This window comes from Sylvia atricapilla, chromosome 14 (assembly GCF_009819655.1).
Source record: "Sylvia atricapilla isolate bSylAtr1 chromosome 14, bSylAtr1.pri, whole genome shotgun sequence".
Classification (NCBI taxonomy): Eukaryota; Metazoa; Chordata; class Aves; order Passeriformes; family Sylviidae; genus Sylvia; species Sylvia atricapilla.
In genome coordinates, this window is record NC_089153.1 from 4,792,540 (window position 1) to 4,811,968 (window position 19,429).

General features: G+C 40.9%; 1 protein-coding gene across 1 annotated transcript in view; it reads right to left on the minus strand.

Moving 5' to 3' along the window:
* The window catches only part of TENM2 (teneurin transmembrane protein 2), a 126,136-nt gene that overhangs the window by 21,918 nt on the left and 84,789 nt on the right, over nt 1-19,429 (minus strand). The window contains exons 10-18 of the mRNA XM_066329554.1: nt 17,149-17,268; nt 14,886-15,147; nt 13,932-14,199; nt 12,633-12,776; nt 10,840-11,089; nt 7,879-7,899; nt 3,808-4,040; nt 2,201-2,355; nt 832-1,706 (exon numbers count right to left, since the gene is read on the minus strand). Of these exons, the coding sequence (XP_066185651.1) occupies nt 832-1,706; nt 2,201-2,355; nt 3,808-4,040; nt 7,879-7,899; nt 10,840-11,089; nt 12,633-12,776; nt 13,932-14,199; nt 14,886-15,147; nt 17,149-17,268 (2,328 nt within the window). The remainder of the gene's footprint in view (nt 1-831; nt 1,707-2,200; nt 2,356-3,807; nt 4,041-7,878; nt 7,900-10,839; nt 11,090-12,632; nt 12,777-13,931; nt 14,200-14,885; nt 15,148-17,148; nt 17,269-19,429) is intronic.

Consider the following 19,429-nt stretch of genomic DNA (forward strand, 5'->3'; position numbering starts at 1 on the left):
GACAAAATATATGGCATCAGACTTGCCATAGTTATATTTTTCAATATGTCATTTAGCTTCTCTTTTAAAAATTGTTTTGATTGAAAATGGCAGTAAGACTAGTAAGAATAGGATAAATATTAATAAAAATTGGACTAGTTTTTGTAGATGTTTAGCATACTTTTGAATCTTATCTCTTCAGATGAATTTCATTTAGAGAAGAAGTTCTGTCTGTTTAATCTATATGCTCATGAACACCAGTGTGCTTTTGGGTTATCTACAAATTATGGAAGTTACACCAGGGGTCTGACAGATAGCTGGGGATCTAATTTCCTCACTTGTCTCAGGAATGAACAATCATTGAAGTTAATCAACATTTTAACAACCATGAGTAATATATGAGGCTGAACAGAAAGAGAGATAATTTGAGTTCCAAAAGAAGCTGCAGCATGAGGGTTCCTAGAGAGAGGCAGCTCTGTGGGAGCTGCAGGGGCAGTGCTGGGCTGCTCTGGCTGTGGGCTCTGGGCAGCTGTGCTGACCATGAACAGCAGCTTAACAAAGCTGGGGTTCTGGCCATGGCACACAGTCCTTTGTGCTGGGTGGGATGAGCTGCCCCAAACTCAAACCCCAGGCAGAGATTTAGGGGGAACGGCACCCACCCAAAGGACCCAGCACAACTGACGCCGTCACAAACCACTTAACCATTTCCAGCATTGCCCTGGACTGAGGTGCAACAGCTTTGCTCAATATCAGCAAAAAACCTACAACAAATTGCAGCAGGGTTGGTCTAGGGCCTACTCACTACCATTTGAAAAATAAATGTATGCTTAATATATCCAAAAACATTCTTACTCATAAAATGTTGTCCATCCTGTTTCATCACTCTTCGTTGCTAAGAGACCACTGTTTCCATTATATGTCATTAATCCGAGCTCCAGGGTCTGTGTCGAGACCAGCTTGAGTCCACCATTAGTGCCAACAGCCAGCGTGACAATCTGATTATCCGGCATCAGTAAATGGCGGGGCATCCCACTGGCATCCCGGCGCACCTTCAAGGAGTTGCCATTGTTGTCCATCACCTCTGTGACATCGTTATCGCTGCTATAGGTGAAATTGTACAAGTATTCCCCGGTAACGAGGCTCAGAGTGTACTGGTGAATCCCATCAGCATTGAAGACATACAGCTCCTGTTCTCCTGGAGATGCAGCTTCATATTGGTTAAAGGAATTAAGAATGGGCCTGTTTTTACTGACAGCCCTAATGCGGATATTTCCGAGATCAGCTATGTAGATGGTACCATCTGGGGCCACAGCTAAGGAAGATGGTGAATTTAAGATGGCATCAGTGGCATACCCATCATCCCCAGCATAGCAATTACAGTTGACATCATTTTTGCAATCACAGTCTGAAGCTGCCCCTGCAAGAAGGCATATTTCTCCATTGGTAGTTACCTGGCGTAGCCGATTAATTTTTTTTTCATCTGTCTCACTGATGTAAAGAACTCCTGTGTGTGAGATGGCAATGGCACTGGCTGATTCAAGTGCAGAATGAATAGCCAGTTTGCTAAGAGAGTAGTCTATACCAGGAACCTGGCAGTGCATGGGGCGTCCAGCAATAATGCTAACTTGATGGTTTTCTGTGATCCGTAAAATAACATTGTTCTCTAGGACATAAAGGGAGTTGTCCATGGGATTGACAGCGAGATCAGTAGGCCACTCCAGCCGTACCTATGAGTTGCACAAATTATTACTGTAAAACTCGAAACTGAAAAGTACACTCCTAGTGTTTAAAATTCCACGTGTAACAACAGCAAATCAGTGAGGGGTTTATCAGCGTAAATCATGAAACCAAGTCATGAACGGCAACTATTTCAAACAATGCTTTTGTTTTTCGGAAATATTAAAGCTACGTGCAGTTGTAACTTTGGCTAATTGTGTTTCTGTGCAAGAATGGATGCTACATTGTGGAAGCTCTACAATAATTACAGAGAAACAGGCAATTAAGGCAATAACTCCCATTATCTCAACCTTATTTCTCTATAGTTGCATAAATAAACTGTGTTAGCCACAGTAAAAAGAATGGTTCACCCACTTCAGTAACCAATCAAATACGTTATCATCTTGTGCTGCATAATGTATTTCTTAAATGGCCAGGCAGTCATCCAAAATAGAAGCCCACCTCTTCTAAGACAGAGAGGAAAATAAATGCAGTAAGAATCTACCTGGGTGACATCCATGCTGGAATCACAGCTGAGAGGTCGAACAGCAGTTAGGTCATTGGAGCCCAGCAGGGTTGATATAATTCCATTCTGATCGACTTTTCTAATCATAGTGGCATCAACAAAATACATGAGGCCATACTTATCCACTGCAATTCCTGCAAAAATAAAATCCAAGCATCAGCACAGCAGTGGGGCTCCTGGCTTCAAGGCAGGCTTTGTCTTGTTTGCAAGATGGTGAAATTTGTTCATTTCCCCTGTTCCCTCCTCCCTCCCAGCCTGAGCACAGGTCCTGGAACCCTCCAACAACCCACAGTTCTGCCAAAGAAATGGCATCAAGCAGGTTTATCCTTCAAGGCTTTAAAGAAAACCACAGAAATCCCCAAACATGCCAAAGACCCAGCAGAATGCATCAGCTTATTTCTAGATTCAAACTCTCTGATATATTACATAAACTCAAGTAAAAAAATTATCTCCTAATTTTACTCAGAAATTTGAGGCATTGCTTTCTTCATCTGAAGAATCTAATGAGGATGAAAAATTTTTAGAAATTTTTTAAAATACCTTCAAAAATTTTTGAAAACTAGGAGGATGTTGTATTATTTCTGGACTTTTTTCACTTCTTTGACCTGTTGCAGTAAAAATACAGAAAGAACATCTGGTGTTTCCAGATGAAGTCACAGGGGTTGCCACACTCCAAAAAAAGGGAAGGTTCAATGCCTGTCACGCTGTGAGTCCTTAGAGAGGAAAGACACAGAATGGAAAGGTGATCCCTCGGAGGAACAGAGGGATGCTGCTGCCCGTTGTGAAGGAGGGCAGCCTTTTTCTCACTTGTCTTTCCTGCTTTGATTTGGTGCACTGCCTTGTCCATTTCTCAGGCTGAAAATAAAATATTGATCTAAAAAAAAGTCTGTCTTGAAATGGTTGCAGTGTTCATCCCACTGGGCAGTGACAGAAGATAGATACAGCTTCATCTTTTTAATTTCTACATGTTAACTGAAACTACTTCCTATACAGAGAAACAGGACTTCCCATTTTTGTGTACCTTTATGAGCATCTAGTTATTTCAGCCACTGAAAAAACGCAAAGATGTTTGAAACACATTGCAATAGTGATTAATTCATCCTTACAATTAAGATGAAACAACGGAGGGGAAAGAAAGCCTTAAAAAGAAACATGTCCCCAAATCTCTGTATCGTCTTGAAAAGTTTTTGTCAAAAATTATAAACTGGAAAGGGCAAAAATCCTTCTATTTTTTTCTCTGACTGAAGAAAAAGGAGATACATGGAGGAAAACCTCAGAGAAAAGCCACAGCAAGCAATTTCTCTCCCCAAAGACTGCATCTCAAACAGTTTCCTGGTTTACACGCTTGCTTCTTGGAGTGAGCGGTACCCTACTAATTTGTGTTCTGTTCTCCTTTCGCAGCACTCAGTGCTGAGGTAATAAAGTTTGCTTTAACTAAACAAAGCACGAACACTTGCCAATCCACTGTAATTAAAGCCCAGAATAAAAACCACCGAGCAAGGAGTGATTTAATTGCCAGATAATTATTTCCACATCCAGCTTAGCTGCACGCAGTCATTTTCTCCAGCTTCTTTTTCCTCCTTTACCTCGAGGGCTCATTAGGGTTGCGTCCACTGCCTTCCCTCCATCCCCACATCTGGCTTCGTCAAAGGGCAGGCACTGCTCTCCCGTCCCTGCCACCACTTCAGAGTTACCAGCAAGGTCCTTCGTGCCCGTGAGGGACTTGACTTTGTAAATCCGTCGGCTATTGGTGTCCGACACGTAGAGGGAGCCTGAAACAGGGTCCACGGCCAGATAGTATTTATGAGCGGGATTGTTGCTTTAGAGAGAAAGAAAGCATAAAACAGAAACAGCTGAGCAGTCTAGAAACTTCACAGGCTTTCAGAGTTTGGATACTCATCAGGCACAGAAAGATCTGGAAGGAAAGTCTGACACCTTCGTACAGAGGTGAGGTCTGAAGGACCATCACCTGAGGACCTGACTTGATTAAGGCCTGGTCAGTGTTCAGAGGGACTTTATTTTAAATCTCACTCATCCTTCTACACTGAACCTTGCACAGCAGAGCCCAATAAGCCAGAGCTGCACAGCAGTCTTTCCTCTTGATCTCTTTAGCCCTTTAGATCTGCTCCAGGTCAATTCTCTTTGGCTTATCTGTTTCCCCCCTCCCTGCTACCTTGTTTAACTTCCTTTGGAAGCAGAAGTCATAGGAGTAAGATCAAAGAATCAGCTTCTGAGTTACTCAGATTATGCCACAAGATTTGTGAGGTCTTGTATAAATAGGAGGCAGAGGCATAACAAATTTATTTCTAAAGCAAATTTGTTCTCATTCATTCTTATCAAGAATCTCATTTGCAGCAGATGAAGTTGGTTATATAACCAAAACCAGAGACCTCAAGTGTCTGACTTTAACTCCAAACCTTCTGTTATTGAAAAACTGGTCCTCAGTTTGTGATTGGAATGGGCGCTCATATGGAAAGCTACTTCTCTTCTGAAATATATGTTTTTTGACAGCTTGTCACATTTTGGAACTACTTTAGCAAATCATCTGCAAATTGAGAAATGTCAATCTTCACAATATATATACATTCACACACACAGAACTGCAGTGCAGAAATATTTTCAAAATCTTGCCTGGCTAGTTTTGCTCAGTTTATTTGGATTTTAAGCATGATGTGAATTTTCCAGCCTTTGGAGCCTATGGGTGAGCGTAAATAAGGTCAATGGTGGTTTCAAAGCATAGAAGACAAATGAAGACAGGAAGAAAAAAAATGAAGGTTACTTACCAGTAACCAGAGATATTTGCCTCCAAATATCCACACTCCTAGTCTCATGTGGCCAAAGTGCCCATCTCCAAGAGTGAGGATACACAGAGGTAGGTTATGATGGACATAAGCCATTTCTTGCTCAGAATCGCTGAAACTATAATAAAGCCACTTTCGGCAGATGGATCCATTGGCACGCCAAGATAACTGTGGTCACGTGGTCATGACCAGATTTGGAAGAATGAGGAGGCCCCAAAATATCACTTTCTACAGTTATTTTCCTCTATGCCAGTCTTTGACATGCCATGGGTTTAGGTCAATAATGGTTTGTTCTAAGACTGTAGAAAGGAGATTGGTTGGATCGCAATTCAGTAGGCAGAGGCAATACCATCTGCTGAAGTCTAGGAGTGTAGAAATTAGAGATGAAGAAATACAATAAACAAAAAAATACTTGGCAGGTTTATTTCATGCATGGATCTCAGAGTACTTGAAAAAGATGGGTGTAGCACCCATTTTACAGAGGAGGAAACTGAGGCACAGAGAGGTTAAGTGGTGTAGACAAAGTTGTGCAGGGAAACTAGTGACATGCTTGAGATTAGAGCACAATCTCATTATTCCTCAAGTTCCTCTCCTTATCTTCAGCAGCAGACTGCACCTCTTCACTACGCCCTTATCACATTCCTTCTCATCCCTCCAAAATAATGCTCAATCTTCTTTGCAACATAGAAAAATAGTTCTTTCCACTTTAGAGATTCTTCCAGTCTCCCAGGTATCTGAGCCATACAAGCACCTGCACGTTTGTCATTACTTTGAAACTCTGCTCTGTTCTCCCACCATGCTTTCCCCTTACGCTGAAGGACACGCTCTGCTGTGGCACTGGCGTTGTGCTGTACTTCACAAATACACCCAAACTTAGCTCAAGGCTGCCCTGCAGCTGGTGCCTTTTGCATGGCCCTTCTGAAACAAGGCACATCCCCCACCCTGGCCAAATGGGGACCCGGGGCAGGCACAGACAGGAGCTGGGCACGGACTGGAGCTGGGCACAGACACTACTGCTTGCACCTGGAAGTGAGGGCCCTGCTGAACCCAGTGGTGAGAGCTGCTCACACAGTGCCCTGGGGAGCAGCAGCCACCCTGCACATGATTTCACTGTTTTCACACATGATTTTGCCAGCCTGTGCCCATCCCTGCCTGCCCTCTACCCTCAGCCAGCCCTAGGTGTGCCCTGCTGCTACCAGGATGGGATAAGACATGAGTCAGGGTAAAGAGCAATGGCAGAACATGGGATATTTCCCTCTCCTCTCCTGCAGTCATGGTGCATCCATGGAGCTCACCCTGCCTTTCTCCTCTGGAATCTCCCTCAGGGCAGTTGTGCCAGGGAGTCAGTCACAAAGCTTCAGTTCCAGGTCAGAGAGCAGCTCACTGGAGCTGCAGACCTGTTTCATACTCCTTTACTCTCTCCTGAACTAGGTAAGGGAACAGACAGTGAAAGACTCTAAACAAATTTTTGAGGGAATTTGGCAGAAAATGACTGCTGGAAGGTGACATGCACTCACTGTGCTCCCAAAGAATCGATGAGACTATTACCTCAAACACGGATTTGTTTTATAAATGAGTACTCAATATTTCTCAAACTGCCATCTGAGCAATTAAAGACCTCTGCCTCTCTTTTTTCCACACTGTTGCAATCTTTCACTTGAATTATAGGAGGCCAAGGATTGTACTTTGTTTAAAAGATTTTCCATGGCATTCAGTGTTGTCCAGAGGCCCCTGCCAATAATTTCTGTGCCTACAGCCCCCGGAGTGAATGTGTGGTCACCACCACCTGCAGCCTCACTCTGCTCTCTGAGGGAGCCTGGGGCCTGGCAGCAAGGGCAGCTCATTCAACCCTGTTCTTCTCACAGGTGCATCAAATGATTTTTCAACAGCAGCTTTTCTTTACGTTTAACCAAAAGAGAAGCTGTCCAGAGCAAATCTCTAAGCAGATGAAAAGCGAACTGGCCTCAGTCAAAGCAAATGAGGAGCTTCCAGCATCACCAATAATCATTAGCAAATTGTGAATGAATTCACCCACATAGTTAGGGGTGTTATTATGCCAAAATACACTGTTAAAGAGGAAATGATCCTGTTTTGTACAGATCATATATTGCATCAACTTGTATCACAGAAATGGAAAGTATGGTTTTAATGCACAGGACACTATGAAACAGTTTACAAGAGCTCTTCTTATTGTTGCCCTTGATTTTCTCCAGGGTGAATATCCTCCCTGTCCCAGGTGTGGCATGAAAGGAGGCACAAGTGTTTCCTATGCTGCAGCCATCCAGAAGACCTAGTGCTCTCCTCCTAAAATCCAGGAGAGTTATGCCTCCTTCCTGAACCTCACAGTGACTGCTTCTAGTGGTTGCACACAGCCAGCCCCACAGGTTGGCCATTAAATGTGTTTGACAAAAGAAATATAAACTAAATTATGGCAAAGGACAGCAGGTTCAGAAAATCATTAATGACCAGAAAATGAGTTTTTGACCTATATGCAATCATTAGTGCCTTTGTGAACCTTTCTGGCATTTGTGAAAATGCTGTTGTAGTTTACCTTGACCATTTCAACCAATTATAGACAGCAGGGAGAGGTGTTTATCTAGAAGTTAGCTTGGGGTTCATTATACTTGCATTCTACTAGAAATTTCTAATTACTGTCAGAACTTATTGGCTGCTTTTTGACTGCATTTTGTAATTGCTAATGCTTATCATATTCATAACACACAATTAGCACATAAAAATGTTTCTATATATGGTACATGAAGAACATAACATTACACAAGAAGCACAACACAAAAAGCAAACACAATGAAGCAAACAAACCATATCAAATTATATGGGAAAGAGCTCATGTCTTACCTATGTTTAAACTCTTTATTTCTTTATAGAAAGGGAACAGAAGAAAAAAGAACAAACAGTTAGCTGAAGAATAGATGGTAAAGCAAACATAGTATTTGTTTTATTTTACAAAAGGACACAGGAGAAGATATCTCTTTTCAGCACTAGCCTTAGCTTATTTTACAGATGAAAAGTGACTGGGAGGGATAGAGCTGCAAGCTAATTCTCTATAGGAGACCCCTACCCCCACCCCCCTCCCCTCATATTTAGGAAACTTTCTGAACCACTGAAAGAATTTTCCCATGAAATACATGTAGCTCGGGGGATAGGAGTGAGAGAAATTGGCAGTTCTCTGAATACAGAACTGGGCAGGGGGAAGCACTGGGTTTGGATATGGTCTGCCAGTTGGAGGCAACCTCTTTAATCAAAATAGTTTTCCAACAGGCTATTTCTAGACAAATTTTTACTATGCAGTTTGTTTTTCTCTCCTCCCAGTCTCTAAAACAATTGCTTAAAGCATGTCTGGATGCTCCTTGGTATCTGTTTAAGCCTATCAAAGCCCATGCTGGGGTAAAAAAGCCCTTTCAAAATGAGCAGTAAGGTATTGTAAAATGGGAGATAAACAGCATTAACTGACCCACAGCTTACTGCCTAGACATAAAGCAAAAGGAAAAGTGCTCTCTACTTCCCACAAGAAAGTGAACACATTCTCCACTCACACAGCATTTCACTGTGTTGATGTAATTTCCAGTTAGGAATTTGCACTGAACAGAGGAGAGAGGTTTGTGACTCCTGAGCTGCAGCACTCCAAGCACAGCCCCCAGCTTGCAGCCCCAGTGTCAAGCCCCACATGCAATGCTGGAGTCCAAATTCCTGCTGGCCATTCCAACCAGGCACCTTCACAAAGGACAGTGCGAAAGAAATATGCACACTGGGAGAGTCTGACATAGAAAGGCACTCAAGATTTATAGGGGCTTAGGTGAAACCAAAATTACATCAGCAGTGCAATCTAAACAAAGCGATGTATTTGGTTTGTAGTATTTGTGGATGTAATCTAGACTACTCAATATGAGCTGAAGACTCTGCTCTCATTCACACTTAAATGGCTCAAATCTTCAAACTCTTACCCGTGTAACTCATGCAGATTTCAAGATGAGCAATGAATCACAATTACTGCTATAGATTATGTTTGCTGGAATGGAACTCAATTCCCTTTAGAGGAACGGGGGGTAAAGGACATCATAATGTAATCCTAAAGTCTGTAAATCCTAAAAATCTGTATGTCAAGTCCTTTGCAGCTGTGCAACAGTACTCACAATACATCACCTTCATTGCTAATTGCTTCTAGTTATAACAGAAGCTAAAGAAACTGTGCTATGGAAAACAGACTTTCATAAAGGAGGAAGTGGACAACAGCAGATAAAAATTCATCTTCTATTTCTTTACTGATGTCCTTTCCAATTTTCCCTCACACATGATGAAAACCCAAGTTTCCTCTCAATCTCTCACAGAGAGAGAAAGCGAAGTACTCACACTAATATTGTTGTAAATCTCGAGGCAACATTTTCAAACATAAGGTAGGCTACGAAACTGTCACTGGCTGATATTGGTAAGTGAGGTGCATAAAAATGCATTATAAGAAGTATCCTAATCTGAAAATGTTTCTCTTCACCTATAAAGCTGTAGTCCTATTTACTAAAAAGATCTGAACAACTTAGAAAAAAATAATTAGCATATTCTATATAATGCAGAGTTATAGTGCATATTGATATAAATATTTATAGCAGGTCACACTTCCATGCCAGCTACCTTCTGTGGTTTAAACTGAGCTGCTAGCAGAAAGCACTGGATGATCCATGACTTTTTTTAAAAAAAATATAATGAGGCAGCCTGATGGTGTATGAGGTAGGTGTCAGAGAGTGATTTCAGAGTTGAATTGGCCTGAATCAGATCTCTTTTCTTTTCTGTAGAATCAGAATTCACAATAGTGACATCAACAGAATGACATGAATGGAAGAGAGGTGTAAAATAGAGCTAGGCCTCCTATTCTTTAACAGTCCAATCATTTTGCACTTTTTCCCACTAATTAAAAACTAAATGTGGAAGCAGAGGAATTGGTTACTGGTCATATCATTAAAAAAAGACTTGTGACCTAAATTCACTCAATGCACTTTGCAGCTATATCCAATTTCCAGAAGCACCAGTGCTACTGCCTGAGTGGGCTCCAGGAGGGGCAGCAGACAGCCAGGGCATGCTATTTTTCCTCATTTTTCTGCAAATACTCAGTGGTGCTTTAAGTATAAGGTCCAGTTACATGAGTTAGGATTTGAAGCAATAGCTCTTGCCTCTCCTAGAAGAATGAAAAAAGGAGATGGAACAGAAATGGGTGAAGTGGTACATTCTACACTCATGTCTTCCTATTAAGTGATCAAATCTTAAGCTTGGAAGGGGAAACAGGACAGGGGGAAAGAGTTACAATCTTAAAAAGAGTTCTAGTGATGTAAAATGACTCTGTATGTCAACCTGAACTGCACTTGTCAACCTACAGAAATAGACTCACAAGCATGGAGAAGAAATGTGAAAGTGGATCTCAAAACCACTGGCACGAGAACGTTCCCTCTGACCGCACGAGACTGTTACACCTTTGCCTGTCACTGTGGCTCAGTACCTAAGGGCAGTCAATTCCAGACTTTTCAAACAAAACTAAAAGATGCACTGAGGGAGGACTGAATCAGTGATCACTAATGAGACGGAAAGAGATGGTTTGTACTTTCTCTTCAAGTTAATTTGTACTCTTAAGTCCTTCAGTTTAGTACTGCTCTGGTAAGTTACAGACTTTGAACTATGCATTTCTGTGCCCCATTTCTCCACTGGAGTTTAAATAGGTTGAAAGTGACAATGTTTTTCAAAATTATAAAAAGTAATGGTAAAGGCTGATTTGAGCACAGGCTCCAGAAGCGAAGTGCCGAGGTTAAGCCTTACCTCAGCTCCAGTATGCTCGTGACATTCCTGGAGGGGAAGATACGCCGAATATAGTTAAAATCCCCAACAAAGAGACTTCCATCAATACCCACTGCCAGTGCTACAGGGGCCAAGAGCTTATTTCCTTCTGCCAGACCATTGCAGCTCGGACAGGATATGCTTCTGCGGCGCCCGTTCCCCATAATGCTGGTTATCACAGCCGGCTGCTGAGTGAGAAACTGATTTTCTCCGTTGCCTTTGTGCAATATACCTAAGGACAGAGAGGAGAAGTGGTTATTACCACTGTTCATTGCAGGGGACTTCAGGCTGTTTTCTTTTCAATAGCTGCTTTTAAGGACTGTACATTGAAACAACTCCGGCGTTTGGTTTTTCAGTGGTGCAAAAAGAGCAGAAGGATTTCACAGTAGTAAAAATAAAGGTGTAATGAAGATTCAGTGCTAAAACCCACACACATACACACCCACAGACCCAAACCTACACTCAGAGTCCTCTGGTATTCGTTATGAGAGAAAACCTTGCCACAGTTCTGGCCTGGGGCTGTGGTTTAGATGGTTTCTGCGTGGGTGGAGAAGAGCTGTTCCTTATTTGTGCCTCACTCCAGTTTCCTGTATCATGTTTTGCTTGGAATTCTGTGCCAACCTTACTGTTCTCTTTCCGCCTCTCAGTCTTTCACACTTTTTTAATGGAAAATGAAAAATGAGAAATGGAGGCACCAGAGAAGATGATAGCTCAGAAAATGAAAAGGTAGGAGAAAGATGAAGCTCCCAGAAGGGCTGCTAAGGATCAATGATAAAAGGCAAGAGGGAAGCTGGTGGTACAGATCTCTATTAGACTTCAAGAAAATACCTTCAAGATAGGATTTATCTTCAAAATATTTGTTCAAAGAGCAGACTCCTGCTCCAAGAAGGGAGTAGATTTTCAGACAGTGTGACCATATTCTGTGTCATCAAAAACTGTGGAAATCTGTCTGGAAACTTTCAGCCTCATGTTCTTGTAGGAATGAAGTTGTATGACCGTAACATAACTGGCTCCCTACTGGAGGCAACACTCTCTCTTGGCATGTACTACCCAAATGTGGATCCACTGCCCAGCACTGGAAGTGAGTTCAAATAGCCTGATCTTGCCAATTCTGAACAGTACTTGAGATTTATTAAGCAGAAATACACTTTGTTATTTGGTAATGATCAGCAGGAAGGCTCAAAACAACACTTTGCAAGGAACAAATAAAATGTATGCTGAGTATTCAGCTCCCAAAGAATTGTTGGTAAAATACAAGGATCAAGAAGATTCAGCTTAGGATATGTAAAGACAAAAAAACCCAAACCAAACCAAACCAAACCAAAAACAAAACAAACAACCCTAAAAAACCAAAAAAGAAAAAAAAAATCAGGTAACTAATGAGAAAGTCAAGGAAGACTCAATATCTTGTCACAGACTCATACTCCTTGTAAGCCCCATCTCAGGTTAGGGGGAAAAGGAGGTCAAGCTAAAGGAGCCAGGGATAGATGTGGTTAACATGAGAAAAACAGGGAAGACTGAAAGATACTACAGGAGAATAAATGAAAAATAGAATAGAGGATAAAGATTAAGACTTTAAGAAATTCAGTCTGTGCAGAACAGTAAAAAATCTGTTGAAATTCTACAAAAATTTTCTGACAACTGAAATATGCCTCATACCTTACTAAGCTAAAGATGAAACAAAAAAGAGTGGAGAAATCATATTTTTGGAAGTGATAATAATGCAAATAAAAACTCCATATAGGACAGCAAATACATGGAATGAACTAACTCACCACTCTTGACGTTAAGTACATGATGTTTATCCAGAGACCATCCTCCTAAGTTTGAAGGATCCAGTTCAAATCCTTGCAGCAGTGCTGTCCTTTTCTCCCATAAAATGAGACTGGGGCAAGTCTCATATTCAAAACCCACAGACACTGAAATAAAATAAAATTTAATATACTTGCTGAACAAACACTGAATTAAATGTCCAGAGCACATTCAAGTCATTGAGTATTCCAGTCCCCCAGCCCCTTAAGAAGATGGAGTGATTATATTCCTCACTTTTATTCTACTATATTATATTCAGATCTTTGACTAGACACAAATTTGAAACTTCATTCACATGTACTCTGCAGGGATCTGATCACTTCTATTTTAATAGCTCACATTGGGAAGTGATGAGTTTGCTGAGAGGAAAGTGAGAAATAAAATTTTTAAAATATAGTAAAATTATATTAAATAATTAAAAATATCAGATAGCAGGACAAGATAAATTCTTAATTTACCAGATGTTCACAGCATTTATTTAGTGTATTCATTTTACATACTATGTACTAAAGGGCAGTGAAAACTTTGTGTGCATTTAAGCAAAATTGCACTGTAAGCATTACACAGGAAAGCAATATCCCATGCAATAATGTAAGAAAGTAAAGTTATAGCAAAGAAGAATTTACAAAATATTGAAAATAATTAAGATTATTTTTTAAAAAAGCTGCTCTTTCCACACCAGCACAGCTCTGATGCTCATTTTTAACCCTGTTGTATCAAAATTATTCAGACAGTCAATGAAAACTGAAAAATATTAAAATGATCACTCTGCTTCCCACCCACTAGAACCAAGCTAACTAAAAATAGCTGTAGAACTACAAGACTGAACAGCATTAGAGGAACAGCATTTTCATTTCAAATGTGTTATACCACAAGAGACTACATAAGGGCATGTGTGAAAACCCAAATGCACTGCAGACTGCCAGCCAGTCCAGCATGAGGATCATTTTATAACTAAAGAAAATGAAATCGTAATGATGGCTTAGGTTTCACCTAAGTTCCTGTGGCCAGTTTTTGCTATTGCCTGGTCTAAACCTCCTAAGTCAGGTACTGAGCAGGAAACCCAGGCATGCTGATGGACTTTAGACTCTCTGATTATGATCTTTAATGCGTAAAAGAACTGTAATACAAAGATAAACCGTGTCAGGGAGACTAAAACTGTTCAGTCTACATTTGGTCCTCCATAAGGAAGCTTGCAGTTTTCTTATTGAGAATTACAGGTGTTACTTGGAAAGTTTTGGAGCTTGTATTTGCTGACTTACCTACAGCATCTGACAACCCATAAACCTTCTGACCATAGGCATCTGTTTTGTCCCAGATAAATGTGTATGCCAAGTTGGGAGATGCCTGAAATGTTTTTTGGAACAAATGCCCTTCTACTGCTACCATCAAATGAACTTTGATCAGATTCAGTGGCACAAGTGTCTGAGTCATGATGATCTTCAGCAAGGATTTGTATCCAGCAGTGCGGGAACTCAGGTAGGTGAGCTTTATACTAGAGCCAGGGATCTCAATTTCTTCATGAAGAACCTGGGTAGGAAAGAGATCAAACACTTTACATTAATGATTTTGGGTTTTTTATGTATCACCTTGTGTATTCTTCTGAACTTTTGTCTTTCTCATACTGGGAGTGGGTGGATGTCCTCAAACCAATACAGTTCAGCTGACATTTCTGACAAATAATTATTTGCTGTCTGTGTACACATCCTTTGAAGAGCCACTGCTGGCAAAAGGGCAAATAAGTTCAAGCATTTTTACTGCAAGTTGTATGCAAGGGAAATATAAGAAATATCATAGGAACCCACAGTTTCCACTACTACTATAAAGCCTAACTGAATACAGCAGTGAAATAATAGCACCAGTAGTGTTTGGCTTTGTCCTAAGTAAGAAATAAGGAAATGGTCTGTGGTCAGCGCCACATGCCAAGCCTTTGCAAAATTCTCATGAAGCTGGCAACTGAAATAAAAAGATATACTTGATATGTTGTATGATAATGGGAGGGTGCAAGGAAATCAAAGATAAATGTGTCTGGGTGACACAAACCTAGGGTATCTCCTGCAGCTCTCATTAGAAAACCTGGCACCTGTCAGAACAAATGCAGCTCTGCAGAGACATTGGCTGTAGCAATTGCAGGGGACACATGGTGGCCCTGGCTCAGGTCAGAACTGTCACCTGACCACTGATTCCTGTACCCTTTCCACTCCCACTGTTCTTACCTGGGTTTCTGGCACAATGGGATTGCGGCTGGGAGCGTCACTGAAGAAAGTTGAAAGTGGTGATGAAATGATGACTGGATCAGGACGGACAAACCCACTGAGATCACAGCTGGGAATGGAGTTCTCCTCTGTCTTCATCACAAGGGTGTCCATGGCATAGAAGCTGTTCCATGGCAGCCACACTGTCCTTTCCTGGCTCATAAACGGGGCCCGTTCAAAGTGCAGTGTCAGGGATGCTCCACCATTTGCAACCAAGTCAAACCTAGGAAAGTGTAGCCTTTAGAAGTGACAAGACTGAGTAATTCCAGTAATAACATTCCTGGCTAATGAGACAGTTACAGAGGCATGCCAACAGTGATGGGCATTTGTCTGGTTTTGGCTGGGATAGAGTTAATTCTCTTCCCAGGAGCTGGTGGAGTGCTGAGTTTTGGATTCAGGATGAGAATAATGTTGATAACACAGGGATGCTTTTATTATTTAAGCAGAGCAGTGCTTACACAGAGTCAGGGCCTTTCCTCCTCCTCCTCACCCCATCCCACCAGGGATCAGAATGAGGGCTGGGAGGGGACACAGCTGGGCCCAAGTGATATCCCAGATCATACAGTGCTGTTCTCATTATACAAGCTAGAAGGAAAGCTGCTCAGAATCTGGCTGGGAATTAATTTATCTTTCTGTTGTTTTCCTTTTCATTGCAGTTTTTATAATTATTATTCTAGTTATTAAACTGTTTTCATCTCAGTGAAAGATTTTTCTTACTTTACCCTAGTGATTTTCTCCCCACACCACCAGAGGTGGGGAGAGTGAGCAGACCATGATTATGTTTTAAATGTCATGGTTCCAATGATCAATAATGGGTTGTGAACCTCTGGCAATTAAACAGCTGAAAACCAGTGAAGACAACCAATGATTTGAAGCCACCTGGACAAAGCTCATTACGATACTATAAATATTAATAAATATTACGATACTATAAATATTAATAAATTCTGTATTAAATAATTTTAAAAATAGACAGCAAACAAACCACCACCTGTATTATTGCAAGTCACCTTTATATAGAAACAGCAGAGAAGCCAAAGTGCATTCTGAGTTGGACACTGAAATACTCCTTTCCTAAAAGATCCTGTCCATCAAGCATAGAATGGAACACATGCCAGTAAGAGAATAGCAATGAGAAGTGTTCTACAAGTAAGAATTCCTGTCCCCAAGATAAATGATTTATCAGGGAAATTAGGGAATTTATCAGGAAATTTTTCAGGGAAATTAGGTGTTTACTCCCAACCCCCTACAAAATCGCAGCAGTAATGTGGAGCTGCAGAGGCATTTGAAACCTGGCTTAAATGAGAAATACTTCCAGGTTGTTCTGACAACAGAAGCAGGTATCAGTTGCTGTATGTAAATGCTGGCAATGTAACAAATTACTCAATGACATCAACAATCTAAGCAGATTTAAATATAATTCACCTCACCATTTACTGCAATTTTAAACCACTGAAATCAACATTATACTTTTATCATAACATTAATATTCTGGAAAATATGGAACTTAAATACTCCCTATAGTTCAGTTCACTCCTGTTAATTTTATCAATTCCCTTGTTTTTATGCAAGATCAAGATAAAATGGCAAATGTTTACAATGCCTGTGTCAGATGGACTGTTTTAGCTACCACAGCCAGTAAACCATATAAAGCATGACACATTCACTTTTGTTTATCTGAATTTGTGTGCATTTCAAATAAGCTGATACAAGGGGGAAAAGGCACTTTTTTGCACAGCAGGAAATTGTCGAAATATATTCAATTACAATCTTTTGATTACATTCTACCCTGAAGAAAACTCAAAAGAGAGTGTATCTTCAAAAGCAAAGAGAAGCAGAAGGGAAATTTTAACAAAATACACTATTCTATAATGATGCTTTCTTTTTTCCTAGAAGTGTTAGCCTGCTCTGCATTTTAAAATAAAATATTTCTTGTCTCAGCTGGATATTGCTGTAGCCCACAAATGTTTTCATAGATTCAGAGCAATCTATCTGAAAGGAGTGCCTGCTAACACGTCATTATCAGAAGTCAGCCTGTTCGTATTTACATGCAGTTAGTATTCAAAATGCTGCGTGAAAAATTACTTTTGTGTTTACTTAATAGCTCTTTGCCCTGGGAGGAAGGCAATGCCTGGTACCACATGGTTCCATTAGATCACACCATCTGTTAATCAGCCAAGACACTCCAGAGCAAACAGGGGCTCAGTGAAGCAGGGACACTCACGTGCCATCCTGACGAGTGATGGTGTAGCCGTATTTTGGATACTTGACAAACGACACGTTGACCCCAACTAGAGGAGTCCCATCTGTAGTCACCACTTGGCCTCTTATGAGAGACACAAGACTGAAAAAGAAAGAGAATTAAAGGTATTACAGCTAATTACAAAAGGGTAGTTATGTCATTTATAAGTGAAGTAGTGGAGCTCTTGTACCTCATTTACTCTAAATACAGTTTACTCCAAAGGTTTTTACAATGCTGAGGGACCACAATATTGTCCAGCTCCCTCTATGCACCTAAATCAAGAAAGTGCCTGTGTATGCAGTGAGAGGTGTACATAGAATGGCAGTCAGTGCTTTTCTTGCCTAACAAAGGTTTGCCTCACTGTCCAACGAGGCTTTGCAGAGTGCAAAGCTCCCTCACATTCAGCCAGGACAAAGCTGTGGCCCTGCAGCCACACTGAAACTCCAAAACCTCCCTACAGGGTACAGTACCACACATGTGGGTGCCCAATGCACCTGACAAATATGGTGCAATGCCGCATCTCTGTTTTTTATATGACCAATTCTTCACATCAAGGTACAAATTCCCTCATCTTAGGGAACAACTAATGTGCATACACTGCATTCTGGCTTGATTTGGAACCCTTGCTTGCACTTTGCCAAAAGGAGGATTTGGTTTAAAGTCCAGCTTTACACACAGGAGAGACAAAGCATTTCTTTGGCCAGCAGGATAAGCAGCTTTGTTTAACCTAAGGGAGATGAAGATGAGCTATTCCTCTAAGAGGCACAGTCAGTTTTTTCTCTTTGGCAAGTGCTTTGCTGCTGCTAAGTGCACAGCAGGCACAAAGTGCTGCTGCTCCCAGCTGGTGAGGAGTTTCCAGCCCCTGGCTCCTTTCCCTGTACCCTGAGAGAAGCAGATCTGGGGAGGGGGGAAGCTGTTTGGTAAAAGGGCAATGGAAAAGGAAAAGCTCTTCGTAGATGGCTTCTGTCTAGTACTACACTGGAAACAGAGAGAGAGTGAAGTCTTAACCCATAATCTCCGGGATTGTAAAATTTTGAGCCACCAACTCTGCTCTGCTGACAGACAGGGAATGAAGAGCCCCTTCCCAGCAGGGTTGGGGCTGCTCCCAAAGCTCAGCAGGCTCCAGGCACAGCACCCTGAACCAGGAATGTCTGGCCCCAGGTTGAGCTGGACAGGAGGATTTACCTGGGCTGAGCTCTGCTGGACACTGACAAACTGTGCTGGGCTCTGGGAGGGCCCCTGGCAGAGATCAGCTCTTTTCATCACCAGGGATTGTTTGCAGGTCTCTTGTGCCAACTCTCCGATGTTCAGGGGCTGTGATGTACATTTCTAACTGTATTATATTGCCTATTTAACAACTATTTACTAATTATGGTGGTTTAATATGGATGCTGGGGACCAATTGGTGATTTCTTTTGAATAACCAATTGGGTGAATTGTGGGAGGAAGAAAAGGGTTTTGAAGGTTTCCTTTTTTTCTTTCCCTCTCCTTTGCTTCTCTTAGTGTGTGTTAATAAACTATCTGTTTACCTTAAGTTGGGGCCTGTTTTGCCTTTTTCTCCCAAATCCTATCTTCCAGAAGCGAAAAAGAGCAAACACTCAAACCACTACACTAAATTTGGCAAATCAGAATTCGGCAAATGTGAAACCACTACACTTTTATTCCAAACAGGGTGCAATATTTTCTTCAATATTACATTAAAAATCTAATTAATAAAGACAAGCCGTTTCTGTTACTTTTCTTTTAGGACTTTCAAGTGCTTCTTGACCCTTCAGGTCAATTTTTAATTTGCAAAATCAACATTTTGTAACAGAATATGGAATTTAATAGAAATTGAAACCTGTTGAGAAAAATCTGCTTGGGAACACACTGGACCAAGATAATTGTCTTGGCATTATTCATTTTGTTTGAATTATTTTATGTGACAAACACACAGAAATAGTTGCAGGAAAAAAGTCACTCAAGGTTCTCTAGGGAAACTGTGCAGAAAGTAGATTTAGAAAGAAATTGTCAGATGGCAGAAGAAAACTGATAATGCCCATGACTTAATTTTTTCTACTCTCAATTTTAATATTTCAGGAAATCATTTGAATAAAAATATTTTTGTCAACAATATTCCTTTTTATTTCTAAAATTCTAAATAAGGAACACAATGGATATTAGAATAAGCTAAAATGTGGATTTACAAGAAGCAAGGTTTTGACTAATAGTCACACATACAATAATCACCTTTCTTCAGTAATGTTTTAAAGGTATAATGGAC